Here is a 22,973-nt window from a genome sequence, read left to right on the forward strand (position 1 = left end):
GGCACCCAGTACGAAATGCAACCAGCGGGATCTATGGTCACAAGCAATAAGAAAAACTTGGAAAAAAAATACAAGGCATCCAGTCCCTACGGAAAGCCTGTGTCTTGGTAAAAAGATCAGTTTAACTGAAATAACCACATAACACAAACCTCCCCCGGTGCCGCGCAGCTCCCACCCCGACACTTCCCCAGGGTGATTTCTGGCTCCCCATGGCTGGTACCAGGTGGTGCTGTGCCCAGTGCTGAGCACCGGCACGGCCCCGGCTCCCCCCGCAAGAGCATTTACTGGCCAAAGACGCAGCAGCAGCCCGGGCCACCCACACAGGGATGGGCCACGTGGCCACTGCCAGCCCCCCCCGGCCACCATGATCCATTCACACACAGCGGCACGTGAGTCACAACCTTTATTCCCAGCTTTTTTCCTCTGGAATAAGCTCATTCCTGTGGTTGCAAGTATTTACAGAGTGCTGGGGCCGGCCCGGGCCACCAGCCCTGGCCACGGGGCAGAGCAGGGCACGTGGAGGTGGCGGCGGTGGCAAGACACAACGGCAAGGAGACGACATACAGGGCTGTGGTACCACGCAGGGACAGGACCCTTCCCTCCCGGCACAGGCGTGGGCAGCAGCTGAGGAAACACGAGCGAGAGCAGCTCCCGAGCGGGAGCCGCGGTGAAGTGCCAGCAGGTCTGCGGGGACGGGCACGGCGGTGGCTCGGGGGACGCACCCGCGGCAGACGGTAACGTCATGCAAACAACAGCAGCGACGGGCACCAGGGCAGCGTCCCCTGCAGAACTGCCAGCCCCAGGGTGGTGAAGCCCCAAAGGCGGTGAAGCCCCAAATGTGGTGAAGCCCCAAAGGCGGTGAAGAGGCAGCAGGAGATGGTCCTTCCCGGAGGTGGCACCTGTTTCAGCAAGCACAGCCGCTTCCTCAGGTCTCCTCCGCCTCCTCACAAAATCAGGGATGTGTAACCGACAGGAACTAGGCCAGTGCTGTTTCCATGGCAGCAGCAGATCCAGTCTTCATCCACGGTAGAGAGCAGCTGCAGGATGTCCCCTTTCTGGAAGCTGAGGTGACCATCGGCGGTGCCCGTGTGGTCGCAGAGTGCCCGCACTGCCCTGCACAACAAGCACCGTCGCAGACCGGCCGCCCGGGACCCCAGGTACCACCGAGCGGGGCCCCCACGGGGCGCGGGGCAGGTGCTGATGCCCAGTGTGGGGCCGGCGACCCCAGGCAGAGCTGCCAGTGGACATGACCAAGAAGCCACATCACCAAAACCGTCCCACCGAGCAGCCCCCGGGAGCAGCCACGGAACAAGAGCGGCTCCGGCGCAGACACGGCGGCGAGGCCTGGGCAGGAGGGAACCAGAGCCAGCGAGCGCGGCATGGCCCCACCATTCGCCCCCTGGGCTTGCTCGGACAGATGCCGGACCACCGCGGCTTTCCTGACACTTTGGTCAGAGCTGCCACAGGGTTGCTCCAAACAAGCCACTACAAATCCAGCAAGCACGCAAGAGAAAGAAAACGCTCAAAATTCCCCCAAAAAATGTCTGGGAAAACAACTGAGCACAGCTAGGCAGAGACAGAGGTTCACCCACAGCTCAGCAGATGGGGAATCCCGAGGGGAGCAGTCTGGGTGCAAGTCGGCACCAGCGAGCGACGCAAGCGTGTCCCTCAGGGCTGTCTGGGAACAGCCCCCACCCAGGAGCGTCCACCACCAGCCCCCAGCCCCAAGCACCCCGTGCCCTGCGTCACCTGCGGGGCTGGGCCGAGTCGGGCACGATCCTCGCTGGCTGCTCCTGAGCGTGGGTCTTCTCGGAGGCCAGCCCCTTCACCGCCACGGCCAGCACACGCGCGCTGGGGGACAGCCAGCTAGAAGGTCTCCTGCCACAAAGCAAAGGAAGCCACAGGCCCCTCTGGAAATCCTGCTCAGACCGTGCTGGTGACCTGGGAGCTGACAAGGGCACCACCAGGCACCACCGAGCCTCCACCACGAGCTCCCGCTGCTCTAAGGGATGGATGGGACACAGGGCCGGAGCAGGTGGGACACGCGCTAAGCCCCGGAGCGCCGCATTTGTGTGGATAAGGGGCAGGACAAGACACCCCGTGAGGCCGGCCAGCCCCATGGACGTTCTCCCTCCACTGCCAGGGAGAAAACCCCTTCCTCAGCACACGCCGCTTCCCCCCCCCGCCTGCCCAGGCTGGGTCTTACCTGGATCTGGTGGAGACGGTGACAGGACCAGCAGGGAAGCTCCTGGCAGAGGGGCTGCTGGCTCCAAAGAGCCGGCCCAGCCAGCCGCCCTTGCTGGGGCCGGGGGGACCACCTGCCGCCTCCAGGTCAGAAGGTGCCGCCCGGCTCCGATTCGCACCAGGCTCTGGGGCAACAGCCAGGGGTTTCTCTCCGGCAACAGGATCATCTGGCTTGGTGGGTGCTGCAGCTCCAGCAGGCAGGACGAGGTCTTCAGGGGAAGAGGTGCCGGAGGTGTCAGCGCTGCTGGTGGGCTTGGGACCGGAGAGTTGAGGGACAGCTTTGGTCTGAAGGAGCTGCAGCTCCGTGCCTCGAGGCTCACTCACGGACGTTTGGGGTCGCACAGCCTGGCCGGGGCTGGAATCCCCCGCAGCCGTCCGCAGCTTTGTCCACCAGACAAAGGGGAACTTTTCCTTGCTAGGAGCGGCGTAAACCCTGGAGGCCTGGCTCAGCTGGCCCCACCAGCCACCGAGGCCAGCCCCAGCCCCCCCAGGGCCCACCGCGGGCCTGTGGGTCTCCGGGGAGCTGTCTGCTCCCAGGAAAGTGCGACTGAGCTGGTCGCCCCAGCGCAGCACGTGCTGGAAGGTCTGCTGCAAGGCAGCCCCCACCTGAGGGGCCGGGAGCAGCCCACGCACGGCTGCTGGCAACTGGGACCTTGTGCCACCTTCTGCCCTCCCCAGAGTATCGGGGGGGGTCTCATTGCCCAGGCTCGCCCCTGCAGCGCTGCTTTGCCCCTCCAGGGCAGGCTGCACAGCCCCTCGAGCCCGAGCAGAGCGACGGGCAGGAGACAGAGGGGACTCCAGCTGACGGGACAAGGGTCTTACATCCACGGAGAGGTGGTGGTGTTCAAAGAGCAGGTCAAGGTGGAAAGTCAGCACCGAGAGGGGCTGGATGAGCAGCAGCAGTTCATCAGCGAGGTGGGGAAAGGGGCCTTGGCTCAGGGCGAAGAAGGCCATGGGTGAGTACAGCACAGAGATCACACCTAGGAGATAGGGACGGCTGCAAAACGCGCTGCCCTGGCCCACGCGCCCTCCCCGGGCCAGCTGGTCTGCCCTGACAGGTGAGGCAAGCTTCTGCTGAGAGCTGTCTGCGCTGAAGCTGCCCCACAGAAAACGATGCCCTTCTCCACCACAGAAATCCCAGCCAAGCATTGGGGGGGGCGGAACAGGTGTGGGATTATCAGCCTGGCAAGCAGGAGAGGGCTTGGGTGGGGAGTTTCTGGGCACCGTGTCCTTACCTGGGCTCCTCTGCAGGTGAGAGATCCACAGCTCCAGCTGCTTAGTGCTAAAACAAGGCCAAGGGAACCCACGTCAGAGCTGCTGCAGCTCCTGCGACCTGCCACAGCGGCAAGGACAGCCGGGGCCAATACTCACTTCAAAAGGCCGAGGACGAAGGCATGAAACTTCTGCCTGGTGCTGCCAAGGGGGGCCAGCCCGGCCACGTGCCAGCACAGGGAGTGGAGAGAGCGGCTGTTGGGGCCTGCGGAGCACACAGCACAGGCAGTCACGGCTCGGGGCGCGCATCCTCCCCCAGCCCAGGCTGGAGAAGGAGATGCCAGCCTCTCCAGGAGCAGGTTCCTCACACTGACCCATCTTCACAGAGGCTTCCACCACGCTCCAGGGGGAATTCTTCCTCTGGCCTGTGATAACATCCTTCTGGAACGGCTTCAGCCCGTCCTCCACCAAGGCATAGAGCGCAGGGCAGAGGGTGTGCAGCAGCAGATAACCCACATCTGGGCTGAGCCGGCTGTCGCCCAGCTGCGCCTGAGGAAGGGAGGGGAACAGCAGCACCTGACCCCGAGCCGGCAGGGAGGGGTGGTGGGATGCTCCTGCTGGAGCTCCCAAGGCCCACACAGCGTGCCCTCGCCCCTGCCCACCCCGCCCGGGCAGACCCTCGGCCCAGACCCCCACCTTCTGCACCAGGTTCCGTGCAGTGCTGAAGTGGGCGATGATCTTATCCACGGCGACGCTGACGGCGACCAGCAGTGCTGCGGGGCGACAGAAGGGAAGGAGGTGTCAGCGCGGCACCGACCCACGGGCGCGGGGCTGCCGGCACCGCACCGGCCACGGCTACAGCGAGCGGCAGCTCCGCACGCTGAGGCTGGAGGAGCCGGGGAGGAGCGGGCAGGCGCAGGGTGCCGGAGCATCCCAGGCTGTTGCCATGGGAACCTGCAGGGATGAAGGACCCGCCGTTTCCAAGGGGACAAGGCCAGGATGCTGCAGGACGCCGGGGCGGCCCCGATCCCCAGACCCACAGCACCATCTGTCGAGGGCCCGGCGGCGCTGCCCGCCCCTGCCCCTCCCCCCCCGGGGCCCCCCGGCGGCGGGGCCGGACCGGGGGCTGCCCGCTGCCGAGGGGGCTGCCCGGTACCGGGGGGGCTGCCCGGTACCGGGGGGGCTGCCCGGTCCCCTCCCAGGGGCGTGCCCGCTCCCGTCCCGGGGGGCTGCCCGCTCCGCTCCCGGTGGGGTGTCCAGTCCGGTCCGGTCCGGTCCGCCCCCGGGGGGCCGTTACCTTTCTTCTGCTCTGCCCGGGGCCGGCGGGCTCCCTCCGTGCTCCCCCCGCCGGGCCGGGCCGGGCCCAGGGCGGCTCCCGCGGCGGGCGGCGAGGGCCTGGCTGGAGACAGCGGGGCGGCGGGGTCAGGGCGGCGGGGCCGGGAGGCGGCGGGGCCGGGGGGCGCGGCCCGGGGCCCGGTGCTGCGGGAGGCCCAGGCTGCGCCCGCCCCGTCACCGGCCGCACTCACCGCAGGCAGCGCCGGGGCCGGGCCCGGCCGGGCCGCGCTCGCCCATGGGGCCGCGGCGAGCCGAGGGCAGCGGGCGGGGCCGGGCCCGGGGCAGCCCCGGGAAGGGGCAGGGCCCAGCCGGGCCCGGGGGCAGGGCGAGGGCGGCGGGGGGGGCGGGGGAGGTGCCGCCTCGGCGGGGCCGGCCCGGCCGCGGCCAGGGAGGGAACGACCGGGGCAGCTCCGGGGGCCGCAGCCCCCGGCACCCTCCGGCCGATGTGTTCCCCCCCCGGCTCGGCCGCACCCCCAGCACCCCCCGGCCATACCCCCCCCGCCCGTGCGCCCCCCCCAGCCTGGCCGCAGCCCCCGGCCCGTGTGCCCTGCCTGTGCTTGGCCACAGCCCCCCGCACCCCCAGGCCATGTGCCCCCCGGGTTCGGGCGCCCCCCCGCACAGCACGCCCCAGGGCTCCATTCATGCCGGCTCACCCGCAGCTGCCGCACGCACCCCCCGGCCCGCAGCCCCCCGGGGGTGACAGCCCCACACCCACCCCGCAGGGCACCCCGACCCTTACCCTCCTTGCAGGGCTCGTCTCCTCTCAGCACCGTCCCTGGCACCCAGGGGTCTCCACCGGGGTCCCCGAGCCTCCAAACTGGGGTCCCCGCGTCGCGGGCAGAGCCCAGCCCAGTCCCTCCTGGAAGGCAGCTCCGTGGCGGCAGCCCCCCGTCCTCCGTGTCCCCCGGCTGTCCCTCCGCAATGGGCTGCAGCGCAGGCGGGGACCTCCTCCTCTTCAGCTGGTGGCTGTCCGTAGGTGCCAGCACCTGTCCCCCCAGGGGCGCGGGGGGCAGCCAGCCCGAGCCGCCACCGCCCGCGGCCATCTCGAGGGGCGCAGAGGGGTGCTGAGGCGCCGCCGGCTCTGCCCGCTCGCCCCCGGGGTGGCCCTTGGCCTTGGCGGCACTGCGGTACCGCAGCTCCTTGAACGTCGTCACCTCCCTCTGCTGCGAGCTGGGGGGTCGCGCCGGCCAGTCGTGCTGGGGCTGGGCTGGCTCCTGGCCCGTGGCCCCCGAGAGCAGCTCGCTGGCGGGGGGCAGCTCCGTGTCGGGCGAGAATACGATCAGCCAGTCGCTCCGGTCAGCCCTGGCCTGGGCAAGAGCAGGCCCGGCGGCGTTCCTCTTCCTCTTCTGGGCGAGCTCATGGAAGGAGGTGATGGTCTTCTTGCCAGCATCCCTGCAGAGGTCACCGGCGCCGGGCTCCGGCAGCCGTGCGGGCAGGGGCGGCTGCTCTGCTCGGTGCCCGCTGAGAACCTGCAGCCGCCTGCGGGGCCGGGGGGGCACGGGTGGGGGGAGGCTGCCAGCCCGGGGCCGTGGCTCAGGAGCCCTGCTCCCAGCGGGATCCCACCGCCCTGGCGCAGGTGGTGCCGCAGGCGCAGCGCCAGGGGCAGGGAGGGGGTTGCAGTTAGGGTCTAGGTCAGCGCAGGTGCTGGTGGTCTCCTGCACTGCCACGCTGGGAGAGGTCTCATCGCACTGGAAGTCGAGGGAGCTGCCACTGCAGAGGCTGTCCGGGCTCTCTCTGGCCAGGGTGCCAGGTCTCTGGAGTGCCAGGGGGTTGAGGTTGGCATCTCTTCCATCACATGTACCACCCTGGTCAGCCAGCGACCCGCCATCCCGGGTGTCTTCTGTGGGAACGACGACGGGCTGATTTTGGGGGGACTGGGACTCTTCTCTGGGGAACTCCTTGCAGTACACAGAGACCGGGGAGTCATCCAAGCTGAAATCCGAGCAGCTACTGACAGAGGAGGAGGAGGAGGAGGAGGCCAGATCACAAGGGGAAGCCACCTCCTCCCCAGCATGCAGGCAGGGGAAATCCTCTTGAGCCACCTGGTTCTGGAGACCCAACGTCACCGGCTGCTGGGTATGGGATGCGCAGCACCGGCATTTCAAGGAGGGATTGTTGGAATTGGCATCCACCTGCTCGCAGTTCTGCGGGCAGTCGCTGCAGCCAGTCTGGTCTTCTCCACCCATGGAGCCCGAGGTCTCCTGCAGCTCCGGGTGCCGGGAGAGGTGCAGCCCCAGGGAGATGTGCTGCAGATGGATGTGGTTGAGGTTGCACAGCAGGCCTTTCTTCGGAGCCAGCATGATGCTGCCTCGCTGGTCGTGCCGAGGCTCCTCCCAGAGCCCCCCAGCTCCCCTCAGACCATGCAGCCCCCTGCAAACACCAGACACCCTTCAGTCGGCGGGGGGGGCGGCGGCAGCGCAGACCCACCGAGGCACAGGGCAGGGCGAGGGGACAGCAGTGACCTTGCAGCAGCCGCCCGGAGCAGCGCCAGGGCCGGGGGGCTCGCAGCCGGGAACGTGCCCAGCGGGGGGGGGGCTGCCCCACGGCGCCCTGCCACGCTCGGGGCTGCCCGGCCGGGGCGGGGGGGGGGCTTCTGCCGGCTGCACCCCGAGCGCTGCGAGGGGCTCCGGGGCTGGATCCCCTCTGCCGGGCGCCAGCCCCGGGAGCATCTCCCAGGTGCCGTTCAGGAGAAAACGCCCGTGAAGCCTCAGCCGGGGCGGGCGGCCGAAGGGCGAGGAGACCCCCGGACCGGGCCCAGCAGCGCGCCGCAGGGCTGGCGGCCGCGCCCCCGCCCCCCCTCCCCGGCCACGGGCAGCGACCGGGCACCCCGGCCCCGCGATGAGGCGGGGGTGCAGCCGCCCCTTCCCCTCCGCCCGCCGGGCCCCCCCCCCGCCCCGCTCACCTCGTCGCGCTGCGGCGGCGAATGCGGCTGCCGGGAGGGAGGAGCCCCAGCCCCGCCGCCGCCGCCGCCCCGCCCGGGAGCCGCCCCGGTCCGCCCCTCCCGGGAGCCAGCAGGGGCGGTGCTGCGGCCCGGACCGCCCCCGGGACCGCCGCGGGGCTGGCACCACCTCCCGCCCCGGCCCCCGCAACACCCGGCAGCGACGCACCCGCAATAACTTATGTTTATTGACACAAAGGCTGGCGGTGACCTACAGCCCCCCAGCCCCATCACACCGACCACAAGCTGCACCCGGACCCCTGCCCAGGGCAGGAGACCCGCGGGGGCGGGGCGGGCAGGGAACAGCTCCAGGCAAGGGGGCAAACCGCCCCCCGGGCCCTCTCCGTCCCAAGCCAGGCCCACCATCACTTCTGCCGCTTGTAAATCTTCCGAGCTAAGCCAAGGAAGATCTCCCTGGGCAGGCGGTTGGCGTGCTTTTCGATCAGTTCCTGCAGGCGCTGATAGCTCTTCTCCTCGTACTCCTGAAAAGCAGCCCTCATGCCCAGGGTATCGTAGAGCTCCTTCACCTTTGCCACCTTCTCGGGCTCCTTACAGCCATAGTTCTCCTGAGAAAACACCAGAACAAGTCAGGTGGAAGCCGCTGCCAGAGCCGCTTGCTCGAAGAGTAGCAGGAGTCACCTTCTCATTGTCTCCTCCTACTAACCACAACCCCCGACCCTCCTCCCAGGCAGGCAGCGGCACAGCGCAGCTACGCAGGGTGGCAGGTGGCTTTTCAGGTGTACCTTAGGGCACTACGCTCCCTCCACACCCCACCCTCAGGGGGGGAGCCCACACCACCTCTCCCCCCTTGCAGGGGACAGCAAGCCTGGTGGCATTACCTCCAGGATCTGCCTCTGGTCTGGTGTGACCCGACGCAAACACTCCACCACCAGCCAGCTGCACTTGTTGTCCTGGATATCAGTGCCAACCTTCCCCGTCAGCTCCGGGTCCCCATAGCAGTCCAGGTAATCATCCTGGACAAAGATGGCAACAGGTGAGCACCACAACCAGCGTCCTGCAAAAGCACTGAGGGACAGAGAGCCATCTCTTACCTGGATCTGAAAGAATTCACCCATCTCCAGCAAGATCGCTTTGGCATTGTCGTGCTCCTCCTTACTGTCAATACCAGTCTGAGGAGGGGGGGAAGAAATAAAGCCTTCCAGTCCCTGCCTTCCACCATCACTGCTCCAGTCTCCCAAACCCCCTGCCTTCCTCCTCAGCCTCATACCTCAGGAAGGTTAGGCCCCTCCTGAGGCTGTTTCTATAAAACTCACCATGTACATGGCAGCAGCCACAGGCAGGTAGAAGGAGTAGAATGCCGTCTTGTACTTAACAATTGCCTTATACCTGTGGCAGAGGAACCACGCTCGGTGACAAAGCCCAGGCCTTCCCCTCCCATCAGGGCTCTGCAGCTCAGGGCCAGCAGGAGAAGAGCAGCATCTCCCTCCAAACCAGCCCCCACGCTCTGCCAGCGCGAGCGAGGCTTGCCCTGCAAAGCCTGGGAGGCAACAGCAGCGTTTCAGCAAGCCGTTGTCTCTCTTACAGAGCCTGGAAGGGACTGCAAGCAGAGCCGCCCGGCCACAGCGGGGCTGGCATCTCTGTGCCCTTCCGTGTCTTTACCTCTGCTCACTGAAGCGATTCAAATCCACCCGGGAAACAGGAGCAGTGATGAGGTCCAGCATCTGCCCGAGCTCAGTCTGGTAGCCAGTCTGAAGAAGGAAAAAAGGCTTTATTCACAGTCCCCCAGGGAAGTCCCAACAGCGCAGTGACAATCCCAAACCCGAGACCCATCCATTTTGGCTCCTCTCAGAGTCTGAAGGAAGGGTGGCATGTCTGGCAGGATGCCCAGGAACTTAAGGAACGGAAAGAGATCCACATGCCATCAAAGATCCAGAGATGACCCAAAGGGAATTCTGTGGGAAGGGGGTGCAGGGGCCAGGCTCACGTGCAAGAAGAGCTCCAGCAGGTGCAGGTAGTAGGGGCGCTCCCCGCAGTACTTCTTCAGCAGCCTGTAGACGGACGACTCAAGGAGGAAGGCATCGTTGATGGCATCCAGCCCGATCCCCTCCTGCAGCGGGAGGGCAGGGAGGTGTCACAAAACACCCTGACCCCACAGGACACCCCCCTTGCACTCCCCCCACACTCAGGGGCCTCCTGACCGCCCTCACCTTCTTGTACCAGCAGAGCTGCCCCCGGCGTGTGAGGGATGCATCCATGATGTCGTCGGCCACCAAGAAAAAGGCCTGGAACTGCAGGAGACCGGGTCAGGGGGCGGGGGCCACCCGGCACACCCCCGCGGGCCCCCGGCCGCCCCGGTGCTCACCAGCTCGATGCACCAGCCGACGGCCAGGGCGCAGCGGAGGCTCTCGGGGTCCCGCTGCTCCGGGGCCGCCAGCTCGTGGAAGGCCGCCAGCACCGTCAGCCCGCGGTTGCACTTCCCGCCCGGCGCGTTGTACTCCAGCACCTGCGGGCAGAGAGCAGCGTGCAGCGGGCGGCCCCGGCCCCCCGCCGGGCCCTCACCGCCGGGGCCGCCCTCACCTCCTTCAGCCGGGCCACGGCGTCGCCAACCTCCGGGTGCCGCAGGCCACCCTCCGTCAGGTCGCGGACGATCTGGGGGAAGAAGGCCAAGAACTCCTCCCGCTCGGCCGCCGCGCCCCGCGCCCCGCTGCCGCTCATGGTGACCGAGAGCGCGGCCCTGCCGCCGCTGCCGCGCAGTGCCCCGGGCACCGCGGGCACCCCAGGCCGCCGCTCCGCCCCGGGCCCCGCCGCCCCGCCCCGCCTGGCCGCGGGGCCCGCCGGGGCGCGTAGTGCGGGCCCGCAGGGGCAGGCGCCATCTCGCCGACGCCGGACTGCGGCTCCCGGCGTGCCCCGCGCGGGGGCGGAGCCGGCCGCGGGCCAGGGCTGGCGCCCGCGCTCATTGGCCCGCTCCATCGTATGAGGATGAGCCCAAGGGGGCTGAGCCAGTAGGAGCGCGGGGGGGGCGGGGCTGAGCGGGCGGATTGGCCGAGAGGGCGAATGGAACCAGCGCCTGGCGGGGCGCGGGGGCGCGGCGGGGGCGCGGGGCGGTGCTACGCGGTGGATGGGGGTGCAGTGCGGGGCAGGGGGTGCAGGGGTGCTGTGCGGCGGGGGTGCTGTACAACTTGATGGGGTGCTGTGCAGCTGGGGGGTGCTGTGCGGGGTATAGGGTGCAGGGATGCTGGGCAATGTGATGAGGGTGCTGTGCAGCGGGGGGGTACTGGGGTGCTGTGCAGTGTAATGGGGATGCAAGGGTGCTGTGTAGCTGGGGGGTGCAGGAGTTCTGTGCAGGGTAATGGGGGTGCTGTGCAGCTGGGGGTGCAGGGGAGCGGGGGGTGCAGGGGTGCTGTGCGGGGGAACGCGACACTGCGGGGTAATGGGGAGGCAGATGCCAGGGCGGGTGGTGAAGGGGGGCAGCACATGCTGCTGCGTGTGGGTGAGACCCTGGGTGCCGGGGGTCCCTGGCACCCCGCCATCCCCGCAGCTGTCACCCCACTGGGCCAAGGACTCGTGGGGTGGGCGCAGCTCTGCGGGGGCCTCCCAGCTCCATTCCCGTGCCCAGGCTGCTGATTGGCAATCTCTCGTTTATCCACCCTAATCCTCTAATCTCAGTTAAACCCGGTTTAATTAATCTCTGCCTTGTTGCCTGCTAAATCCTCCACCCGCCATTGCCGCAGCCAGGACACGGGGGCTTGGGCAGAATCCCCCCATGCTGCGGCTGGGTGCCCTCGCAGAGCGGGGGGCCAGGCTGCTGGCCCCAGTGCTAAGCTGTGCCCCCCACCCCAGCGTGGGGGCTGCTCTGCCCTGCGGCAGCCCCAGCTGCCTTTGCCCCCTCCCCAGCGCCGGCTGCATCACTGCCCGAGCAGCCAGGCACTGCGGGCAGGGGGCGAATCGTGGCCGGGCATCACACATGCAGGCTGGGATTGTATTTCCAAGAAAATGCTCCTTTTGTGTCCAGCAGCCTCATGTGCTCTGCTGCATGGCTGGCCAGCCGGGTGGCTCGCTGGCTGGGTAGCTGGCTGGCCAGGCGGCTCGCTAGCCCGGCAGAGCCAGGCCCAGGATGCTGGGACAGGGAACTGTTAGCCAACATGCGCTCTTAATCAGGGCTGACTTTGGTGTAATCTAAAATAATCAAATTAGAAAGAAACCGTTAATCAGCTCTGATCTCACCATGTGTCACAGAGCCTAATTCTTGCTGCCGGTGGGACCGCCACCGGTGCCCTGCGGGCAGGGGCTGCCCCAGCGATGTAGCCCCCCGGGTGGGGCTGCTGGTGGGGGGACACAGCGGGGTGGCCCCCTCTGCTCGCACCCTGCCCATGCCATGCCCATGGTGCTGGGGGGGCAGCTGTGCCCCCAGAGCTGTGCCGCAGTGCCGCTTGGGGCTGTGCGCAGCGAGCGCCCCAGCTGCCGTGGCAGGAGCACCCCAGCCCATCTCATGCTGCCTGACCTTCATTTAATCTAGTTAATGCCTAGAGCCTGCTCTGCAATCAGGCAGTACCGAACCTCCCCCTCCCCGCTGGTTAATAAAGGGAAGGGAGATGGAAGGGGAAAATAACCAAAGATTAAACATTAATCTCCCCGGAGCCTAAAGGGACAGGGGTGGGCAGGAGGGGACCTGTTGCCTTTGGGCTCCCACTGTGCTGCCCGGCTTGGTGAGGCTGGGCAGAGGCCCCTTGCCTGCGAAGCCAAGGATGCTCCGGATGCTCCTGCCTCTGCAGAGGGCCGGGATCAGATCCGGCTTTTAATCAGGAGGGGGTCAGCAGTGTGGCCCCCTGACCTGTCCCATCCCTGTAGGCAGGGTGCTGGGAGTGCCGGCGGCCAGCGCCGAAGGAGACTCCCCCAGACCAGCTCAGAATCTCTCTTTATTATTTAAATCCATTATGTACAACAACCAAAAATAAAAAAACGCTTTTAAATTCTCTGCGATATGAAAACTACAAGCTCTGTACATCGACTGCCGTGAGTGCAAGAGTGAAGGATCGTGGTCTTTGGTGGCTAGACTTGCGCCCACGCACGCTGCGGAGACACGCGCGCGGCCGGCATCCCCGGCCCCTCCGGCCGCCCCCTCTTGCCTCCCCACTGGGATGGGGCGCTGGGGCCACCGTGGCTCGTGGAAGGGGTCTGCCACGGCGGCGACCGGAGCACAGGGTGGCTCTGGCTCCTGCCACGGGGCTGCAGCGCGGGCAGCACCGGTGGTGAGCTGGCAGAAGCAGAGCCGTGCGGTGCCGTCCGAGCTGGCCCACATGCTCTGCAGGGGACACCTAGGATGACGGCTAAAACATCTACATCACGCAGTGTAAACACAGCCCGGGAATGTCTGACTATGCGGCCCAGCTGCAGACCCCTTCCCGAGGGGCTGCAGGGGAGACACGGACCATGGGGATGGAGCGGGACGTGGGGGCGGGTGGGGAAGGGGAGTTGAAGTCTGTGAAAAAAAAAAAAGGCAGTGTTGGACATCTCCTCTGCCGGACACGCTTGTGCCCCGCAGGCTGGGCTCCCCGAGCAGCCCTGCAGTCTGGACTGGTCCCGACATCCCAAAACACGAAGGGGGAGAACTGAAGACTTCACTTTGAGAAGTACCGCATGGAACAAGACCCTCACCTGCTGCACCGGGGGTCTGGCAGGCCCCGCGCAGCGGCAGCCAAGCCCCAGAGCATGACTACAAGCCACGGGTCCTGACTCCAGGAGTGGGAAGCAGCTTGCACAGCGCGGCAGGGTTGGGAGGGGACACTACTCTAACCAGGACTGTTAACACGGTTGGCCCAAAGCGACACTGTAAGCAGGGCTCAGCTGCTCGGCAGAGCCACGATTCGAACACACATTGCTGACTACTGGCTCTGGAGGGGCAATGTGGGTCGGCTGCGGGGACCCCGGGCTGCTGCCTTCCCACAAGGAGACCCAGGAGGGCAAGGGGAGGCAGCCCCACGGCCTCGCACATCACCCAGGCGCTGCCCAGGTTGGCAACTCTTTGTGACAACCTTTTGCTCTCTGTGGCACTGGTGACCGGCATCTCCAGGCAGTCTGGAAACAGGACCGCAATGCAGGGCAGGGGGGAGCAGAGCCCATGCTGAGCATCTCCTGGAGCCGCAGGCAGTGGGGTCACCCCTGGGCTGCCCCCTCTGAGCATCTCCCAGAGCCGCAGGCAGTGGGGTCACCCTTGGGCTGCCCCCCGCCCCGCCCCAGGCTGCCCCCTTTGCCAGAGCATGGCGAGGGTCCAGGCCACAGCACCCAGGTGTGGGGCACAGCCCTGCCCAGAGGCACATCCCAACCCCAGGGGGGACCGAGAACCTCTGAGGCAAGATGCTCCCCCAAGCTGGGAGAGCCACCTGGGGGCTGCTCAGTGGGAGACGCTTCTGACCCCGGCTCCCCCACTCGGCACTCGGCACACTGGGGGACCCTGTCCCATACCCCTCCAAGGTCCTGGCACCACAGCCCACAGGACCTGCCAGGGCCTCAGGGAGGGGGGACCTGGGCCCTGCTGCCCCTGGGTACCCACGCTCTCTTTCCAGGGAGACCCCCACCGTGGGCTCCAGCCCCCCCAAATCTCAGCTGTGGGTCCCGGGGGGCTGCCCCTTTCTCCTCCCCCAAAAAGCGAAGGTGCTGCGCAGAGCTTGCTGGGGATCAAGGTGGGCGTGCGGCGGTGAGAGAGGAAAACAGAGGAGCTGCCAGCACCGGCCCCAGGGGGAGGCTGTGGGGCGCGAGGGTCTGGCCCCCGCGGAGCAGCTGCGGGGAGCCAGGCTCCCCAGGGCGGCTGGCATTTGGGTGAGGGCTCTGACCCATCCTGTTGCCTCCAGGAGGAGAGCAGGGCTCAGGACCGATGGTGGTGGAGCAAGGAGGGGAGAGCCTGGGCAGGGTCCCCTCCTTGGGGCAGTCAGAAGAGCCCCCTCCTCATCCAGCTGGACCAGCTCTGGCGCTGCCCCGCACCCGTCCCTGCTGTGCCCCCATGCCCGCAGCAGCCAGCCCATGGCCCCGGGTGCTGCCCCTCACCTCGCCTGCCCTTCGACGCAGCTGGGGCTGGGGTCCTTCACCAGGTGCTCTGCCTCTCCCGCCTCCGCCGCCGGGGTGCTGGGTCCCTCCTGCCTGCGCACGGGTGCCGCCGGGGACTCACATGTTTGATGGGAGTTTGGGCTTCCCTGTTTCCACCTCGGGGCTGAAGGCCACGGAGCCCTTGCGGGGGGGACCTGCTGCCTGCCGGGACGTGGAGACCGGGGACTGCGGGCTGGATGTTCCCGCCACGGAGCGGCTGGGTTGCGCCAGCGATCCTGAAGGCATCTGCTGCGAGTGTGCTGGCTGGCCTGGCATCGCCGGACATGGCTTGGCAAGGAGTCCGGCTACTGAGGGAGAGGATCTGCGGGCCAGGTTCCCGGCAGATTTCCTGCCCTGCTGCAAGGAGCCCACATCAGCTTGCTGGGCCACTTTATTGGGAAGGGAAGGCTGGGAGGCGGAGAGGAGCCGGACATCGTGGGTGAGCCGCCCCACTGGCAAGCCCTGGATGCTCCTGTGCTTCACCAGCTGCTGAGGCTGCATCAGAAGAGAGATGTGGGAGCCGGTGGCTCGGGACAGGCTGTAGTGGAGCGTTCTCCCCGACGGCAGCGCCTGCTCCGAGCTGGGGGATGGAGCCCCCGCTGCTTGCTGCAGCAGGGAGGTGGAGACTGAGGCGCCGCGGGACTTGGAGAGCTGGGGCTGGGGGCCGGCGAGGGGCTGCTTGGCTGCTGCTGGCGGCTCCCCCTTCTGCGCCGTGCGCGGTGCCCCAGCGCTCGGTCTCTGCCCCCCGCTCTCCAGGGGTGCCTGGGACTGCACCATGGGGGAGGAAGGTGAACCAGCGGTGGGCGTCTGGAGGTGGGACTGCGCCCCCGATGGGGAGCTCATGGAGGAGGGCCGGGAGCCCCCCAGGCTGGGCTGGGACCTGCGCACCTGCTTGGTGAGCAGGGTGGCCTCAGGAGAGAGCGGGCTGGAGATGGAGGAGGGCGGCAGGAAGATGTGGGCCTGCAGGCTGTGCTGGTGGGTCAAGGCAATGGCCACGTTGGTGGTCGCAGCAGCCGTCTGCAGGGGCGCGTGCACCAGCGGCTCCCAGATCACCGGCTTGCCGCTCAGCTCCCGGCCCATCGCCATCTGCTGCAGGTCCTGGATGTTGTGAGCCATGTCCTGGTCGTGCTTCACGATCTGCTGGATCATCTCATTGTTCATGGGCCCCGAGCTGTGTTCGGCTCGCTTGCGGAGCAAAATGGAGTTCTTCTTCCCTGGAAGGAGGCAGCAGTGTCACCCACCCTGGGAGCACTGGCTCTCAGGGGCACTGGGGAGGGCAGGGTGGCAGCGGCGAAGGGAAGTAAAACCTCACTGGTGCCAAAGGGAAGCAACACCCTGGGGAGGGTCTAGGCTGCAGCAGAAGGAGAAACAGGGACAAAATCGAGGAATCCTGGTTCCAAAGGCTCCAGGCTGGGGGCTGTGGTCCTGCTTGTTCTCCACAGGCAATGGGGGGTGAGGACAAGCAGCTGGCCAGTGCCAGACAGTATAAACGGGGAGGGGGGGGGGGGGGGGAAGGCGACAGCCCCCTGGGAAGTCTGTCATACAGCATTCTCCAGCTATTTCCTGGGAAGAAAGAGGGAGCCTGGGGGCAGGCTCCTTCCCTGTGCTCCCCCTCATCCTCATTACTGGGCATCCATCAGGCTGGGGTGCCATGACCGTGAAGTCTGGGATGCCATCACCATGGAGTGTGTGATGCCATCACCCACAGGGCTGGGGTGCCATGGCACAGAGGCAGCTGTGCTGGGCCCAGAGGGTGCTCCTCACCTATGCGGTCCAGCCGGTCCATGGCCACCGTCTCAAAGGCCCTGCGCATCATGGGATACTCCTCCAGCACCTCATTGAAATTATCCACTGACAAAGAGTAGAGGCGGCAGTAGGTGTCAGCTCGCACACTGGCTGTCCGCCTGCCCCGCGTCAGCAGGCAGATCTCTGCAGGGAGACAGATATGGGTGTCAGGGTGATGCAGCCATCCATCCCGTTCCCAACAGCTTCCCCAGACAACAGCAGCCAGAGCGGGGACAGGACCTCCCGGCACTCACACAGCCTGCACAGAAGCAGGGCATGACCCGTGAGGTGGGGCAGACCTGGGAGTGTGGACAGCCACGGCCGTGCCCGCAGCCAGGCACAGCCTCTTCCTCCCTCCCCTGACCATGGAGACACCCCTGGGTGCGACTGCTGTGATTGCCCAGCCCGCTCCTCTCCCAAACCTGTGCTTGTAGCCTATACACTGGCTCAGATGCTCTGCTCTATGCCACCCTCCTCTCCAGCCAGCGGTGGGGGTGGGTGGATGCCCCCCCCTGCCCAAGCCAGCCAGAATTCAGGGCTCTGCCTGCTGGTCCCTCTGATTCTGTTTGCTGGACAAGGTCCCCTGTCAGAACAGGCGCGGCGGGCTGCTGAGCCCAGTGCGATGGGGATGCCGATGGGCAAGAGGGGATGGGCAGAGGGTGCAGCAGGCAGAAATATCACGATGCCCCAGCTCCTGCCCCCCAAACAGCTCGCACTCCCCTCTGCTCTCCAGGTGTCCCAGCCCAGCCTCACCCCCAAAGTAGGAGCCATCAGACAGCTTTGTCTCCTTGTTGCCCTTGGTGAGGATGCTGACCACCCCGTGCTGGATGAAGTACATCTTTTTGCCTACGGTGCCCTCACGGATGATGAAGTCCCCAGGCTGGAAGACCTCAAAGCGCAGCTTGGTCAGCATGGCCGTCACAAAGTTGGGGTCTGCGTTAGCAAACAGGGGCATGTTGGCCACCAGGTTGCGGCAGTTGAAGTTGATGATCTCCTGTGGGGTGAGGAGCAGGTCAGCAGAGACATCACCAAGCCTGACCCCAGCAAGCACTGGCCCCCACTCCCTCAAGTCCCCAGCACTGGGGTGCCTGCCCATACCTCTTTGAGCGGCTCATTGAGCTCCCCCAGGATGTTCTCCTCATCAAACATCTTGCCCTGGTAGCGGTGCTCGTAGTACTCATGGATGCGCTGGCGCGTGTCCCCAGGCAGCTTGTGGAATGACATGTACTGCTCCACTTGCTTGTACTGTGGGGACAGGGCAGAGCCACACAGGGCTGCGCTGAAACAAGCTGCACGTGCCGGAGGCCAGTGGCACAGCCAGCCAAGGCCTCCTCTCTCCTGGGCAGTGAGAAGCATCTGCTGCTGGAGCTGGGATCCAGGCACACCTGCTCAAGGGCCCTGTCCCAAAGGCCACCTCTGAGGCCAAGGATGGGACCCCCATGCACTCAGGATGCAGAGGGTCCCAAAGCAGAGGCCAGGATAGGGCCTCACTACACTAGGGTGAACCCCAGCATCACGACTGGGGTGTCTCTATCCATACGGGCATCCTGACACACACACACCCTGTCCCCCAGGTGAGTGGCAAGGGTATAGATCAGGGCAGGAATCTGCAGGTTCCAGAGCCACTGAGCTGGCTCTGGAGCTGGACCCACTCGTGCCACGGTGTCTTTCCCAAGTACCCAGGCATTCCCTACCCCACCCTGCTGACCTTCTCCTGGTACTGGCGCCGGGACGAGTCCAGAGACTGGATGAGGGCGGTGGCATGGCCGATGAACATGGCGTAGCAGGTGGCCCCCACGATCATGCTCAGCATCGTAAGCCAGACGTCAGTCATGCCCTCAGGTGCCTGCTGACCGTAGCCAATGCAGAGCATGTGGCTCATGGCCTTGAACAGGGCGTGCGAGTACTGCTTCCCCCAGGAGTCATTCTGCAGACAAGCGAACAGCAGTTCTGGGGGCTCTGCTGGAAGGAGCTGCTGGGATGAATACTCCAGTTCCCCCTCTCCAAGGAATCCAGAGCCCCAGCAAGAAAAAGGTTTCTGATGTGTCCGAGCCCAAAGTGCAGAGCTCTGCTCCAGGAGGAGGCACTGGGGATTGTGCAAAGCCCTGAGCCTGCACCGGCCCCTGTGCTGGGGAGGAGGCAGAAGCCCCCCTGCCCCGTTCCCTCCTGGCAGGGCCCGAGGGATTCCCCTGGCTGCGCTGACACGATGGGCTGAGCAGGGAAGGTGATGCAGAGATTCCCTTCACCCAAACTGCTGTTGCAGGGCTGTGGCCAGAGAGACGCTGCTCCGCAGCACATGGATCCAGCCTCAGAGTACGACATGCGTAACCAAATCCTCTCCTCTCCCCCAACCTGCCCCCCCTCTCCCAGGTAGTGCCCGGAGCACTCACCACCATTTGGTTCATGGAGACCCAGCAGTCCCGCGGGAAGTCTTGCAGCATGGGCACCAGGAACTGCAGGCAGCCATCCCAGTGACACAGCAGCAGCATCATGCCAATGAGGTTGAAGATCCTCACCACAGCACTGGCCAGGTCGTATGTCATATGGAAGATCTGGGGGAAGAGACAGGAGAGGAGCTAAAGAGAAACTCTTTGGCCAGAACAGCCCTCTGAACCCCTCCCCTTCAGCTGGCTGTACCCCACAGCCAGGGATCCCTGAGCTGGCCTGAGACCCTGACCTTGGACCCCCAAGTGGTTCTCACCTCTTCCCACTGGTGGATGTAGCGGATGAGGCGTGAGAGGCGCAGCAGGCGCAGCAGGCTGAGGATCTTGGTGAAGCGGACGATGCGCAAGGCCCGGGCTGTCTTGTAGACATCAGAATCCACCTGGGTCTCCAGGTCAACAATGAGAAAGATGTAGTCAACAGGGATGGAGGAGATGAAGTCAACCAGGAACCAGCTCTTCAAGTACTTCATTTTGATGGTGTGAGGGTCAAGGATGATCTCTGTGTTGTCCTCCACCACAATGCCTGTCCGGAAGTTCAGCACCAGGTCAGCCAAGAAGAAAGTGTCCGAAAGCACATTGAAAACGATCCAGGGAGGGGTGTTCTCATCCTTGAAGAAGGTGATGCCCACAGGCAGAATGATCAAATTCCCCACCATCAGGAGCAGCATGATGAGGTCCCAGTAAAACCTGCAGGGAGGGAGCACAGGGGATGGAGCGGGGCAGGGAGAAGTGGGGAGAGGCAGGACACAACCGGTTAAAAGGCAAACCCGAGTTCAAAGTTAGAGAGTCCATCACATCGTGGAGAGCCAGGCACTCAGGGCACACACACACGTGCCTGCTCACACACATGACGAAGACCCTGCTGCTTGACTGGGACACATGCAAGCACGTGTGTGTGGAGAGGAGCGATTCTGCACCGGCTCTGGAGGCAGAGCAGGGCCAAGGCTCTGGGGGAGCAAATGCCACCCTGTCTGCGCAGGCACAGCGGGCTGTAGCTCCAGGAGCTCGGCTGTCGCTCCTCCCTCTCCTCGTGGCATGACAGTGCATGCACACGTATCTCCCCGCCCCAAACTTGACATCCGCCCTGAGGAAAACTCAGAGGACGTGGGCTTTGCTCCCTGGAGCTCCCTGTCATCTGCTGCTCACCACCCGGGCTGGCTTAGCGGGATTTACAATAAGCTTTGCTGGTTATGCAAACTGAGTGCCAGGCTCCTGGGGCAGCCAGGGGGCTTGGGGACCGGGGAGGCTGTCAGGATTGTAGGACGGGTGAGCCAGGCAGCAGCCAAGCAAGGACAGACGAGTGGCATCCCCTCGCAAAAGGGGGAAGGAGCAGGTATAACCCCAAAGGGGCTGCTCACCAGCTACACAGCCCTGGGCCTGCAGGACCCTCAAATCCATCTCCTTTCTCCGAGAGCTGACAAGCTTGGGGGCTGCGGAGGAGATGCCAAGAGGCACCCGGGCAGCAGCCCTGTTTAGTTATGCCTTGAAATTCAGCATCCCCATTCACATGCAAATGTCGCTGGGATGTTTTCATTCTTCAGGAAAACCACATGCAATGCCTTCTCAAGGTTTGTGACAGCTCCTGCAACAGTTTGGTGGGCTCCCAGGCTCCCTGCTCAAAGTCTTTATGGGTGCCTGGAAAAGCAAGGCCACCTTCAGGTGCCTCCATTAGCCCCAGCCCTGGTTGTAGGTATTGGCCCAAATCTCCAAAGGTGACCTCGGGGCACTCCTGGTGCCTTGTGGATGCAAACTGGCCTTTGCAGGTGACACGAGGCCTGCTGGCATTTCCCACTCTGCGTCCTGGGTGGGCACGGGTGCCACGGGGCTTTCTGCAGGTGACGGGGAAGAGGAGGGAAGAGAAGTCATGGCACTACTTGAAGGCTCCTTCAGGGAGAAGGGGGGGGGGGCGCAAGGCCCAGGAGCATCGCAGAAATTAACACCTTCTTGCCCACGTCTGAGGTTTGCTGGGGCAGGCGAGCAAACGCCAGCCAAAGCAGAAGGGGCCTGACCTGGCCAAGCAGTCACCTCCCACCGCCCCATGCTGTGCCCCGGGGAATGGCACACACTGAGCGGGGACGCTGCCTGCCCCCGCTGCTGCCTGAGCCCCCCCAGCTCTCTGCTCAGATTTAGGCTTAAGCCCTGCAGGGCAGGCCCTGTCCTTTACTGTGTCAGGCCAAACACGTGGGGCCCTGATCCCAATGGCGTTTATGTAGCCCCATAATGTGATAAACACCAGTGTAATCCCCACCGGCTGTTTACCTGCCAGCTCACTTTGTGTCACCGGTTGCACAAGCCACTCCAGCCACGCTCAGGCTCACAAACTTTGGGGCAGCTTCCCTGGGAAAAGGGCTTGGAGGGCTTGCAGCCCTCAGCATCGCGCTGGAGCAGCGCAGGGAAGCTGGTGTGTGCAGAGGTTGGGGCTCGGCAGTGAGGGAAGCTGGCTACAGGTGCCGGGGACCTGTGGCGGGTGTTGGCCCTGCTCTGGCGTGCTTTGCCAGGCTGGGGACATCAGTGGTGTCACAGCTTGCTGTGGGAGCTGACTGCCTGGCAGCTTCATCCCCCGTACAGAAAGCCCACCCTATATGACTCAACATCCCCGTGACACCCAGTTCCTCCCACATCATCTGTCCCTGAGCTCTCCCTGTGATCCCGGTGACACCATCAGCCAGGCCCGGCTCCTCGCTGGGTGCCCTGCCCTCCTCCAGCTCCGGGGGCTGGAGCCTGTGGTGGGCAGGATGGAGCCCATGCTGGGCGGGATGGAGCCCGTGCGGGATGGAGCCCATGCGGGGCAGGATGGAGCCCGTGCGGGGCAGGCTCTGTGGGCAGCCCAGGGGTCCGTCGGGATGGTGCGGCCCCTCGCCAGACGAAGAAATTAAAAACAGCAGCGAGAAAAGGGGGAGTGGGGTGGTGGTCGGGGGGGGGGGGGTGGGGGTTGGCTGTGCGAGGAGGCGGTCAGGCAGTCCCAGCCTCCGCCGCACGCCCCGAGCCGGTTCAGCGGAGGTCCCCGGTTCGGCGGGGCCGCCCCCACCCCAGCGGGAGCCCCGAGGGCCCGGGGCCGCGGAGGCGCGTGGGGGGCTGAGGCAGAAGAAAGTTGCCTGCGCTGCCCGTGGGGCCGACGCCGGGGAGCAGAGCCTGGGGAAGGGGCTGCGCGGCCCCGGGCAGCGGCGGTGCCCCGCGGGGGCTCGCCGGGCTGCGGGGGGCGGCCGCGTTCCCCGGCCCGGGGCGGCGCCCCGGGGCCCGTCACTTGTTGCCCCGACGGGCGGCGGCGGCGGGGCCGCGCTCAGCACCACGGACAGCGGTGGCGGGGCCGGGGCGGGCGCGGGGCCCGGGTCCCACCTGAAGTCGCTGTAGGGGTGGATGATCCAGGCGCCGGCCGACTTCACCCGCTGCCGCTCGATCTCCACGGCCCGGTGGCTGCCGAACATGCGCAGCGAGAACTTGTTCACGGCGGGCTGCAGCATGGCCCCGAGCTGCCGCTGCACGAACGTGCCCGCCGCCGCCGCCTCGCCCTCCGCCACGATCTGCTCCGCCGCCGCCGGCGAGGCCGTGTCCGCGCCCGCCGCCCCCGCGGGCGCCCTCGCCGCCTCCCCGTCCAGCACCGGCGGCTTCTCCGGCGGCTCGGGGCTCCGGCCCGGCGCCGCGTCCATGCCGCCGCCGCCGCGCCTCACGTTTCCTTCAAACGCCCTTGCCCGGGCGCCCTGCCCGCCGCCCCGCCGCACATGCCCGGCCCCGGGCGGGCGGGCGCTCGCTCACCGCCCCCGGCCTCTCGGTCACCGGTCGCGCTCCTTCGCCGGCGCCCGCAGCTCCGCCGGCGCCCGCCTGTTGCGCACACACTGGCGCGGGCGCGGCGGCCGGGCCCCGCCGCCAGCGGGGAGGCACCGCCGGCACCAGAGCGGCGGCGCGCCGAGCAGCGAGGCCCGGGCGGCGGCGGCGGCGGCGGCGGCGGCGGCGCGGGACCCCGCGGCGGGCGGGGC

The 22,973-nt window shown here is 66.4% G+C and overlaps 3 protein-coding genes across 5 annotated transcripts; all 3 read right to left on the reverse strand.

Moving 5' to 3' along the window:
- Window positions 1–392: 392 nt before the first annotated feature.
- Window positions 393–7,770, reverse strand: RUSC1 (RUN and SH3 domain containing 1). Of its 2 annotated transcripts, none has more exons than XM_055791878.1 (10): window positions 7,694–7,767; window positions 5,531–7,161; window positions 4,754–4,855; window positions 4,153–4,229; window positions 3,831–4,005; window positions 3,616–3,721; window positions 3,480–3,526; window positions 2,207–3,224; window positions 1,750–1,878; window positions 393–1,113 (listed from the first exon to the last, which is right to left on the reverse strand). In XM_055791878.1, the coding sequence occupies exons 2-10, from the start codon at window positions 7,089–7,091 to the stop codon at window positions 945–947; spliced, it is 3,384 nt and encodes a 1,127-aa protein (XP_055647853.1). In that variant the 5' UTR covers window positions 7,092–7,161; window positions 7,694–7,767; the 3' UTR covers window positions 393–944. The 2 variants fall into 2 exon arrangements, with proteins under 2 accessions (XP_055647853.1, XP_055647855.1); XM_055791880.1 differs by having other exon boundaries at window positions 980–1,113; window positions 1,745–1,878; window positions 7,694–7,770.
- Window positions 7,771–7,895: 125 nt separating this feature from the next.
- Window positions 7,896–10,566, reverse strand: FDPS (farnesyl diphosphate synthase). Its single transcript, XM_055791891.1, has 9 exons — window positions 10,268–10,566; window positions 10,053–10,193; window positions 9,898–9,978; window positions 9,675–9,797; window positions 9,350–9,438; window positions 9,004–9,076; window positions 8,782–8,859; window positions 8,569–8,703; window positions 7,896–8,295 (listed from the first exon to the last, which is right to left on the reverse strand). Exons 1-9 carry the CDS (start codon window positions 10,403–10,405, stop codon window positions 8,095–8,097), a joined length of 1,059 nt encoding a protein of 352 aa, XP_055647866.1. The 5' UTR covers window positions 10,406–10,566; the 3' UTR covers window positions 7,896–8,094.
- A 2,022-nt stretch (window positions 10,567–12,588) lies between these two features.
- Window positions 12,589–22,952, reverse strand: HCN3 (hyperpolarization activated cyclic nucleotide gated potassium channel 3). Of its 2 annotated transcripts, XR_008744967.1 has the most exons (9): window positions 22,336–22,952; window positions 19,257–19,686; window positions 18,946–19,107; window positions 18,264–18,482; window positions 17,654–17,800; window positions 17,309–17,549; window positions 16,535–16,699; window positions 14,732–15,984; window positions 12,589–13,169 (listed from the first exon to the last, which is right to left on the reverse strand). XR_008744967.1 is itself a non-coding variant. In XM_055791881.1 (8 exons), the coding sequence occupies exons 1-8, from the start codon at window positions 22,644–22,646 to the stop codon at window positions 14,849–14,851; spliced, it is 2,811 nt and encodes a 936-aa protein (XP_055647856.1). In that variant the 5' UTR covers window positions 22,647–22,952; the 3' UTR covers window positions 12,589–14,848. The 2 variants fall into 2 exon arrangements, 1 of the variants encoding a protein (XP_055647856.1); XM_055791881.1 differs by having other exon boundaries at window positions 12,589–15,984.
- Between the last annotated feature and the right edge of the window lie 21 nt (window positions 22,953–22,973).

The sequence above is a fragment of the Falco peregrinus genome, chromosome 19 (assembly GCF_023634155.1).
Source record: "Falco peregrinus isolate bFalPer1 chromosome 19, bFalPer1.pri, whole genome shotgun sequence".
Lineage (NCBI taxonomy): Eukaryota > Metazoa > Chordata > Aves > Falconiformes > Falconidae > Falco > Falco peregrinus.

Coding starts and splice junctions, on each gene's coding strand:
- RUSC1 (XM_055791878.1), bottom strand. CDS start 7,091: ATGCTGGCTCCGAAGAAAGGCCTGCTGTGCAACCTCAACCACATCCAT. Junction 4,006..4,152: donor CACGGAACCTGGTGCAGAAG/GTGGGGGTCTGG, acceptor TCCCTTCCTCAG/GCGCAGCTGGGCGACAGCCG. Junction 3,527..3,615: donor TTCGTCCTCGGCCTTTTGAA/GTGAGTATTGGC, acceptor GCCTTGTTTTAG/CACTAAGCAGCTGGAGCTGT.
- FDPS (XM_055791891.1), bottom strand. CDS start 10,405: ATGAGCGGCAGCGGGGCGCGGGGCGCGGCGGCCGAGCGGGAGGAGTTC. Junction 10,194..10,267: donor CCGTGGCCCGGCTGAAGGAG/GTGAGGGCGGCC, acceptor CTCTGCCCGCAG/GTGCTGGAGTACAACGCGCC. Junction 9,439..9,674: donor TGCTGGAGCTCTTCTTGCAC/GTGAGCCTGGCC, acceptor TTCCTTCTTCAG/ACTGGCTACCAGACTGAGCT.
- HCN3 (XM_055791881.1), bottom strand. CDS start 22,646: ATGGACGCGGCGCCGGGCCGGAGCCCCGAGCCGCCGGAGAAGCCGCCG. Junction 19,687..22,335: donor CACCCCTACAGCGACTTCAG/GTGGGACCCGGG, acceptor CCCTCCCTGCAG/GTTTTACTGGGACCTCATCA. Junction 18,483..18,945: donor TCTCCATGAACCAAATGGTG/GTGAGTGCTCCG, acceptor GCTTGTCTGCAG/AATGACTCCTGGGGGAAGCA.